Source organism: Panulirus ornatus, chromosome 17 (genome assembly GCF_036320965.1).
Source record: "Panulirus ornatus isolate Po-2019 chromosome 17, ASM3632096v1, whole genome shotgun sequence".
NCBI classification, from domain to species: Eukaryota; Metazoa; Arthropoda; class Malacostraca; order Decapoda; family Palinuridae; genus Panulirus; species Panulirus ornatus.
The window spans coordinates 52,416,071-52,426,868 of record NC_092240.1 but is presented as its reverse complement, the minus strand read 5'-3'; the positions used below and the strand labels follow the sequence as shown (position 1 = coordinate 52,426,868).

Genomic DNA, 10,798 nt, shown 5'->3' with positions numbered 1-10,798 from the left:
TGATGTTTTGGTTACACAAGATTTATTCAGCATTTGAGTTATATTCTGAAGTATTCAGATGGCAAAATATCACATAATCTCATACATTATGAGGATAAGGTTAAGAAAAGAATTGATTAACTTTCTTTATTTTATTTATGTTCATAAGATTTTACTTTTATTAATAGTGAATCCTTTCAAGAGCTTGAGCGGTGTTCGTCCTGGGGGGAAATTACAAACGCGATCAACGTGCTAAGATGCCGAGGTTTCACAAGTTAGGACGTTTTACCTTCTCGTTGAACTCGCGTCCCGTCAACTGGCAATTCCTTCGAGTTCATCGACGATTCATCTTTGTGACATCCGTGTGTGGCAAGGGAGACGAGGCCTCAGGGTCTCCATCGAGGAATAAATACTCGTCGACATTACTCCTCCCTTCCACATCTCTGCCCCTGCGTGTCGAGGGGGCCAAGAGAGCACAGAATGAGAGGAGTATACAGAAGGTACACACTCCATGATTAATGGCATTATTAACTCTTTAAAGTACCATGCAGCGATGGTCTGGTAACTTACTGAAATACCTTGCCTAGAGAGATGTTAGTTAATGACCGTGATACTCCCTGCAGTAATGGTTGGGTAATTGATTACATTGCATTAGTGGTTTATTGATTAATTACTTTACAGTGACTATTTGTTGATTTGCTGAATTATCTTGCAATGATGGTTAGGTGATTAAATGCATTGCAGTGATGGTGTGGTAATTAATTACCTTGCAACAATAGTTCGGTAAATTACAAGTTTAACACGGCATTATTATTGTTGAGTGATATTATGCATATTTGGAATCAGGAGACTCAAGGCACTTACAACAATTCATGTCTTGATGTAGACAGGACAAGTGAAAACTAAAAAATCTCTTTTAAGATGCCTTCAAAGTGGGCAGGGCTGTGAAGCAGAGAGAAATGCTGTAGTCGAAATATGTGAGATGCGTACAGGCATCTTAGCCCAAACCTTATTTACTGTAGTGGTCATCAAATGTAGTGTAGGGGTAATTTTATCTAGTATATTGCTAGTTAGATGTAGAGTATGGCTAATTTCGTCTAATCTGGTGTCAGTCTACTACTTCGTAGTATCTTGTCAGCATTTTTGGATTTTCCCTTTTCTTTACTGATTTCTTTCATTTTCTTTTTTGAAGCTTTTCCTCTTTTAGGGGAGGGTGCTAGGGATTGATAGTCACTTTTTCATTTTCAATTCCCAAAGACTTAATGAATGGATTCACTTCAAAATATAGATATTTTATCTTTTTTTTCTGCCATGCTGTAATCTTTTGTGTTTGATGCATTTACTGTACTACACCATTATAGACTTATGTCTAGCAAATTTGATATTTGTCCCTGGATTATTGTTTTATCTCTGTTGTAGTTATATGGACATTAGTTATACGTTTTTGTTGGCAGGCTGCAGATTTTGGCTCCCTTTATGAGTGGCAGAGACAACAAGACAGAGAGGAGTTTATTCTGCATGATGGCCCTCCCTATGCCAATGGGCGAACCCACATCGGTCATGCAGTTAACAAGGTTTGTGTAGTACATATTTTGCCTCGAAATTTTCAGAGTTAAATTCTTTCTCTTAGAATTGCACTAGGTGACATGCTTAGGTAGTATGATAATCACAAACCATATGCCGAAGTAATCTGATAATTACTGAATCAGCAACCACATGTATATCAGTCCAACATTTAGCACAGGCACATGCATTGCGTCACCGATGGGGGTGATAACGTAGATATCATTCTCAAGTTGCTAACGCCAGTGACATTAACTATAACCCCAGACCACCCAAGTACTGAACTCCTAACTGAACCTACATTCACCAGAAAACATTGCTCTGTCACTTGTAGCAGTTGTCTTTATTGGTTTCATCTCCACTGTACATTACTCCTTTCCACATAGGACCACTCAGAGGTATGGAATAAATGGTGGACACAGTAGGTAGAAGGAGTTAGTAGGAACATTTGGTAGAAGCCTCTGAAAGTACTTCACTAGAGTTGCCCACTGCCAGTGGTTATTTCAGGGTGAGACATTAAAGACTAAGAAGTGGCACTGGAGTTCACTAGTTATGGAGATTCTTTTGATGTGATCATCCCCTTGAGGAAGTTCCTGAAGGGAATGGGTGTCAGAGGTATAGATAGAGTAGATGGACATTCAATTATCACCCAATCACCACCACTCAAAACACTTATCCACAACCCTACACTCATGTCACAAACACCTCACAAGTGCCTGCAGATAATGCACAATCCTATCTTTTCACCATACCATTTACTAGGACTCTAGTACTCCACAGTCCACACTGTTTGAAACACAGTACATCCATGACCCTCTAATGTTATACGTTTACCAGTTCTTTGTAATGCTCTTTTCATCTCTTTTTATTTTTTTTCTTTGCCTATGGTCACTTCCTTGTATGACTACTATATGTTGATTGAAAAAATTATTGTAAGAACTTATAAATTAATGTGGAAGTTGCTTTTGCATAATGAACTGTTTTTGTATTTCTTGGAATATGTATTTGAATGAGGCATTGATTTGACATGATGACCAGTTTTTTGCAAAATGTGTAAAGATTTGTGGAAATGGGAGTAAAGAATTTTATTGAAACTTTTGTCATCATATACTATATGTTATCCTTAATTGTTTAATTGTTTTTTTGAACACAATTGTATTCATATGATAGCTCACGCATTGTTTGTATTTCCAGATTCTCAAAGATATAACACTACGGCATAAGCTTCTGAGAGGATACAAAGTCCATTATGTCCCTGGCTGGGATTGCCATGGTCTCCCCATTGAACTGAAAGCACTCCAGCAAAACAGAAAAGGGAAAAAGACTAAAGAAGAATGTAAAGTTATGGAACCTGTTGAAATCAGAGCACTTGGTAAGTGATAATGACTTAAGACTGAATTCATTGTACAATCTTACTGAACAAGAAATAAGATGCAGACAAGAAAGATGTTATGGACATGGAAATTGAAGATTTCATATTATTTTTCAGCTAGGAAGTTTGCCAAGGAAGCTGTAAACATTCAGCGATCATCATTTGAACGTTGGGGAATTTTGGCAAACTGGAACAATACATATTGCACCTTTGATCCAGATTATATTACCAAGCAGCTGTATCTCTTTGCAGACCTCTTTGAAAAGGATACATTTATCAGGTGAATGATGATATTGTAAACTTACATATTTGTCTTTTTTTTTTTATTTAGACTGACGTTATATCAGTGTGCTTAATATGTAGTTAGAGCACAGTGCAATGACATGACATAATGTCTTTATAATGTCTTTTATTTATGTTGTTTAATTGGAGAACTGACTCTGTGTGACATTGTTTTTATATTGTTATTATGTCTGTAACCATTACAACTTTAACCAATAGTGTGTACATACTTCCATACACTCTTACAGTCTAATGCCCCTTTTAAACTCACTGGATGTATCCATACTTGGCTGGCTTATATTGTTTATACAGATCCATTTCATCTGTGCCATCAAGCAATTCTGTACCCGCCATCCCGTGAGAACTCTAGAATGCAAAATTTCCAGATTGATGCTGCTGCTGCCGCCTCCACTACCACTGTTTCCTTTAGTTTTATTTTGTGTAGGGTTGAATATTATGATACTTTCTGTCTTCATGCAGTAAAGCTGTTGAATTCCTTTCCACCTTTTGTCTTTCTCTGTTTATATACCTTCCATCTTTAAAAGGGAGGTCTGCAAACATTTGAGGTGCTCATATAAATCCTTACCGCATTTTTCTTTTTCTCACACCTGTGTCACCTTTCATCCAAGGTAGCAGTGAGTGGGGCATGCTTTTGCCCTTACCACATCACCTATCCCCAAAAAACATGTAAAATAGATGTAAAATCTTCCTTTGCCTAAGTAGAAACATGAAGATAGAGAATGCTACATATAGATAACTTACATAGAATGGTAGGAATCAGAAAAACAGACATAAAGAATGGCAGTATGCATGGAGTTGTGAGTGTTAAGCAGTAGATGTGTGTTTTTTGTTGGATTAATTTGGATGTCTGTTTGGAAAAGTGATCTTGGGTATGTTTGATGAAAGCAGTAATTGCTCCACTGGATAATGATTTTTATGTTTTTGTCATTTCATGCATTTGCAAAGTAGTTCCAGTAATAGATGAAGAATAACCTCATTTGCTCACATCTACTTTGTAGCTGTCATGTATAATGCATTGAAATCAGAGTCCTCTGTCCACAACCAAGCCCCAAAGACCTTTCTGTGGGGCTTTCTGACCATTTCATATGCCATGGTTCAGCACATTACCCCCTGCATACCACAACATTCCAGTTCCATCTATCCTTGCACCCTTCAGCCTGTTCAGGCACAACAACTTGAAGCCTTCTTCATTCCATCTTTCCATCTTCCTCTTAGTCTTACTTTACCTTGCTCCCCTCACTTCTGACATGTGTATCCTCTAAGTCAATCTCTCTTCACCATTTCAGCACATCTTATTCAGCTGTCTTGGTCATAGTCTGCTTACTACCACATCTCTCTCCCTTGCATTGTTATTCCTTGAATGATCAACCCTCTGTTCACTACATATTGGTTTTAGGATTTTATTTCCAAAACATCCACCCACTTCTGTTCTCATATGCCCAGGGCTCAAGATTTACACCCATATAACACGACTGGGACTGCTGCACCTTACTTTCCACACACACATCACAATGGACCCAACTTTGTTCATTCACCCACCCCATGGTTTACTTCAGCCCCCATAGGAGCTGATGAGTGGAGAAAAAACTGCTATAAGAATTGCAAGGGAACAAATGTTCTGAGAATAACTGGCGAGGTGAGTATAAGAAATACAGTTGATCATCTTAAAAGGACTAATGAACTTCACAGGTGAAGAACAAGGTGGATTTGAGAAGGGAAGAGTATAGAGTAGTTTTTGCATAGAGGGTAAGGTTTGCAAGATGGTGAGATTAATTTAAAGAAAAGATTGGGAATGAACAGTTTGAAAGACATGAGTATTAATACAATTGGATTACAGGGTAGAAGAATTTGGAATAGATATCGGAAAGGAGGAAGTGAGAACAGTAATGATTGGAGAAGTGGAAAACGAGAGAGTTTAGGTGGAGTGGTTACTGATATGATGCAGAGTGGTGAAGTTGCTGTGGATTGCAAACAATATGTTGCGAGGGAAAGTGAAAAATATAGTAAAACTCAAAGAATTGTGTAACAATGTATTTTGTGTAGAAAGTGAAGCTGTACTTTATATAACTGAAAATTTCAGGACTACAAACCTGTGTATTTTTCACCATCTTCAGGAACTTCCTTAGCTGAAGCAGAGCTGGAATATAATCCTCAGCATTGCAGCCCTTCTATATATGTTGCTGTACCAGCCAGTGATATACCCCACTTCATGCAGGTATGCTTGAACGTTTTAAGGATTAAACATATCAAAATAAACTATGAAGTAAGTGTTGTATTGGATGTTGACTTTAGTTCAGAATGATTGATTTTTACATACTATCTCTTGCTGCTCTCTGCAATTTAATGACTGTTTGTCTTAAAATGTTTGATTGATTTTTTTTACAAAGGAGTATCATGAAAAATTTGAGATATACAGTATGCTATGATATGAATTTTTTCTGCATACTAGTTCACATTGACCTGTTGTGTGTGTCTATAGTCAAGGCTCTTATATACAATTAGAGCTCTTTACTTTTCTGTGTGTTATCTTTAACTTCGTACTCATATGATTAGAATGGAAAGCAAGACTCGGTTCATTCCCCATTATTTTCAACCTTTGTTGAATGTAAAGCAGAGTTAAGTTTCCATATTGATAAATGTCTCTTTGAGAAGATTGTATTCCAGTGAAACAACCTTGCTAGAGGTGACTTTTCTCTCACAGCATAACCACAAGTAGACAGAGTCCAGTAATGCCCTGTAAAGGTATTCATTTGAGTGAGCAGTTCTTACAGTGTTTTTCCTCAAAAAACTTTCATTACTCCATTTTGAATGTGCAAGTGACACCTGTCTGGAGTGTGGCAGTGTGGGATTAGTTCTTAGTTAATGAATAACAGAGCAGTAATTTTTTCTGTTATATCACATGAGTCTTATTGTAATCTTTCTACATAAAGATAATACTGGATAAAAGCTGGTTTTTTCATAATTGCACCATTCTTTATTTTGAAGGTGTGTATGAGGCAGATTGGTGAAAAGAATTAAGTATTTTATTTCATTTTACAGGATAAACTAAAAGAATATGGAAACCCAAAAGTTCACCTGGCAGTTTGGACAACAACTCCATGGACGCTTCCTACCAATGAGGCCATTTGCTTTTCACCGCATAACATATATACACTAGTGATAGTGAAATGGAAGGAAGAATTAATTCCTTTGATATGGGCAGAAGAGCTGCTGCATGAACTTAAAGAAACTGTTTCTGAAGATTTTATTCAATTGTGCTCCTTTGAAGGTATGCAAAACAGAGAATGTTTTTTCCATATCATGGCAAATCTAACTGTAGTTTTTGTCTCATTGTTATTGGGTGATATTCTCATTCATGAGATGATTGATCTAAGGAAGTTAGATGAGAAATAATTTGCATTTTATTGCAGATGAACTAGAGAAAAATCGATATTGTATCCTAATATGATGTATCAAAGGACAGTATAAGAAATTCAATGTTGTACTTTTTTTCTGCCTTTTCTTTGCCTAATTATCTCTTAGTAATGTATAGGGAGGGAGCATTACTAATGTAAGGTCCCATCCTTCAAACATTCTCCCCTATCATACGGCCTATCAAACTTCTGTATGCTGTTCATATACACCATATCTTCATTCAGTTCATTCCATTCATCCACCACTCATATATTATAAAAGTATTTCTTTATATCTTTTTTAACAAGTTTCTGGCTCCATTTCGTACTGTATTCTATAGTTGTTACCTGCTTCTTTTGAAGGACTGTTTACGGTCATCATCATCATCAGTGTTAAAATCTTTTGAAGATGTTATCAGGTCACCCCTTACTCTTCTCTCTCTTCCATGATGGGCAAATATAAGACTTTTACTCGTTTGCTGTAACTCAGCTCTCATAATGCTGGTACTATCTTGGTGGCTCTCCTCTGAATATTCTCTTCTAGCTCTTTGTGCTTCTTTAAATGTGGTGACTAAACCTAAGAAGCATATTTTAGTGTAAATCTTATGAAGGATGTGTACAGTTAATTGATATTTCCTAATCCATACCTTGAAAGTTATTCTAATATATGCCATCAGACACTTTGTCTTCTTTACTATTCTCCTGTTGTGGGACTCTGGCAACAGGTTAGGGGTGATGTCAACTCCCAAGTCCCTCTCACACACAGAAACCTGAAGTTTATTCATGCTAGAAGATATTCATACTGAGGCCTTCATTAACTGTATCCCAGCCACATTACATAACAGTTACTTGGGTAGAATTTCATCAGCCATGTATAGGACCAACATTGGATTCTGTGTATATTCCCTTGTAAGTCACTGCAAGTCATTGACAATTATCCATCCCACAACAGAACCAAACGCCAATCCAGTAGTGACCTCCAACCATTTTGAGAACAGTCCACCCAGCCGTCCTGTTTGTTTAAGACAGAACTCATTCTCTTGTAGAAATATAAGAGGTCCATTACACATGATGTCTTTTCCCAAAACTGTGCTGTCTCTCACTTTGGTAATTACTTCTCTATAGAAAGGCATTCACTTGCTTTCTGATTATCTCTTGTGGAACCTTGCAGACCAAACTTGTCAGGAAGGTTGGTTCAGTGCCTCTTCCTGGTTTCCTATCTTACAGACAGCTATGACATTTGCTCTTTTCCACCTTCTTGATACTTTATCTTTCTCCAGTAACATCTTGAATAGTATTTCAAGAGGTTTGTCAAGTGTGTCTGCACACATCTGCAGCATATATGATGCAATTTCATCAGATCCATAAACGTTTTTTGGGTGAAGGCCCTTTAGTATTTTGATGGTGCCTTTTTTAGATATCTCAATTTTCTCTAAAACCTTCTCATTCCTTCTCTAATGTGTTAGGGCTGTAATGTCTTCCATTGTCAACTTCTTTTGAACTTGTTTATTCAGCTTCTCACACTTCCTTACATGATCATGCACAATTTTTCCTTCTGAATCCCTTTGCCTGATTAACTGCTTTTAGACTGACAATACTCCTGATAAATTTTTGGAATAGTTTTAGAATTTCTCCTTCCATGTTCACAGTCTATTTCTCAGAGTTTCCTAGTTTCTTCTTTCTTATTATGCTATATTTAATCCAAGTTCTCTTTTATCTTGCAAATGCATGCATGTATGTACATTTCTTTCATAGAAACTGGTCCGAGGGTAATTATAAAGTGAACCAGAAATCATTGTGCACCTATACTAGAAACAATAAAACTGCCTCATTCTTAGTATTATTGTTACAAAAGATGGGCAGCATGAATTTTGACACGTATGGTGACCGACTTCCTCCACCTCCCTCCCTCCTCTCCTCCCACACTCCTCCCCTTTCTTCCTTGCATGATATAATTTCAGTGTTACTTTGAACACAATCATATCCGTAAGCTGATAGGTGTTAATGTGAAAGTAGTTATGTTGCTTGAGACTCAAATGTTTTTTGTGGAACAGATGTCTTGAAGTGTAGACCAGTATACAGATGAAGTGCAGCAGTAACAGAGGAAAACATATTGGATATTTCAGATTGCATAATGCAAAGCTCAAAAAAAAAGTTCATTTGTGAATTGGTACAGCAGATGGGCATCATGTATAGCAGCACATTGAATATACTCATTGTTTATGTTAGGTGCATAGTGATTTCTGCTCACGCTGTATAGATAGAATGCATAAAACATTAAGTATACCCTGCATTCCTATCCTTCCTTGCTCACTTAATCCCTGAAAAAAAAAAACACAAAAAACAGGAAAGTGTATTGGCCAGTTTTCATACGGTATAAGTCTTATACATACTAGTAAAAAACAGGAAAGTGTATTGGCCGGCTTTCATATGTATAAGTCCTATACATACTAATCTTACTTTTGATAGGTGAAAAAATTTGCAACTTATAGTTACTGTATTCACTTTTTGATAAAATGAATATTGTCCCCCAAAACTGAACATGAATGAAAAGGTTTGCATGAAGAATATGAAATATACTGTTGCACTTATATTGTTTGATGTCTCAAATGATAATGGGTTTTGTTTCTTTAAAGGTTCAAAGCTCTCTCTGGTAAAATATCGCCATCCGCTTGCCAATCGCCTTTGCCCTTGCATACCAGGGAGTCATGTTAAGATGACTAAAGGAACAGGACTTGTGCACACTGCTCCTGCACATGGCCATGATGACTTCTTAATTGCTTTGGAACACAAACTCCCAATGGTAAGTAGTCTTTCGAAGACCTCTGTTTTTATCTACAGTCACCAAGAACATTATTATTTTATAACCACCAAGGATGTAATTTGTATCTTATTTTAAATGCTTAAGTTTCAATATCACATCTTTTTCTTGCAATCAAAACTGGGTGTGCACAAAGAATATTCTTAATGTTTTTTGGCTGTTTACTGTGTACAGACATTTGTTTTAAGACCTAGTACACAATGCACCTTTTTTGAGGAAGTTAGAAACAGAAACAGAATTATAGAATGATACAGCAATAAAATGTTATTGAATAAAAAGTTGTAGAAATAGAATATAATGTTTGTAGACCAATAGATGGGTTGAATTGTGAATGGATTTATAGAAATAAGCAATTGATTTATTCAAGTGTAAGTACAAGGAGGGTAATGCCAGTAGAATCTCTTGCCGAAACATTAGCTTCACAGTGAATCCTCTTATTCAGTGGATGCTCACTTAGCTAAAGAAGGACATTCAGAAAGAGGTATATAGGTCAGCATTCATTTATTTCATTGTTTTGACTGCTTCTCTTTATTTTTGAAGGATACGCATTTTTAACTGGGAGATTTACAGATTGATATATTTTTTTATATTATTATACTTAACTGCCATCTCCCGTGTTAGTGAGGTAGCGCAAGGAAACAAACGAGGAATGGCCCAACCCACCTACATACACATGTATATACATAAACGCCCACGCACGCACATATACATTTCAATGTATACATATATATACATACACAGACATATACATTCATACACATGTACATATCCATACATGCTGCCTTCATCCATCCCCATCGCCACCCCGCCACACACAAATCATAGAGCATAATTGGAATTGATTTATTAGTTTAACTGTTCTTTTATCTTCAGCACCATTCCCATTTTCATTGGATGGATAAAGTGCATAAGATTTCTGAGCTCATCATTTATCCTTAACATATGTCTTGTGTGTTAATGAGGGCAAGATTGTATATAATTCTAGAATATTTACTTAACATGCTTAATTGATTTATTAAGTTAGGGTTGGTGTTTATTTCCATAGCCACGGAAACTGCCACTACAGAATAATCAACAATCATCTGTATTTGAAATACATCTACCCTTCATAGCCTCAGTAATCTGCCCTTCATTACCTCAATCACTGCATCTTTTCACCTCATCTGCAGCCTTACATTACCATAATGTCATAAGTTGTACAACATGCTTTGTGATATAATCTTTACAGACTCTCATTATTGTGTGTTTTCAGTTACTGATTTACTCTGTAAGTCTTTTTTGTCTTCATCTTTCATTTACTTTCCCAGTTTAGAATGTATGTTTTAGGTCATTCTCCTATTCTCTTTAAGTCATTCTTCTCATTTGTGT

At 36.5% G+C, this 10,798-nt stretch overlaps 1 protein-coding gene across 1 annotated transcript in view; it reads left to right on the top strand.

Annotated features, from left to right (window-relative positions):
- The first annotated feature begins 167 nt into the window (after positions 1–167).
- IleRS-m (Isoleucyl-tRNA synthetase, mitochondrial) overlaps positions 168–10,798 on the top strand; it is a 36,922-nt gene continuing 26,291 nt past the window's right edge. The window contains 8 exon segments of the mRNA XM_071672539.1: positions 168–479; positions 1,434–1,553; positions 2,737–2,914; positions 3,032–3,175; positions 3,178–3,194; positions 5,298–5,432; positions 6,257–6,485; positions 9,246–9,412. Of these exon segments, the coding sequence (XP_071528640.1) occupies positions 237–479; positions 1,434–1,553; positions 2,737–2,914; positions 3,032–3,175; positions 3,178–3,194; positions 5,298–5,432; positions 6,257–6,485; positions 9,246–9,412 (1,233 nt within the window). The 5' untranslated portion in view covers positions 168–236.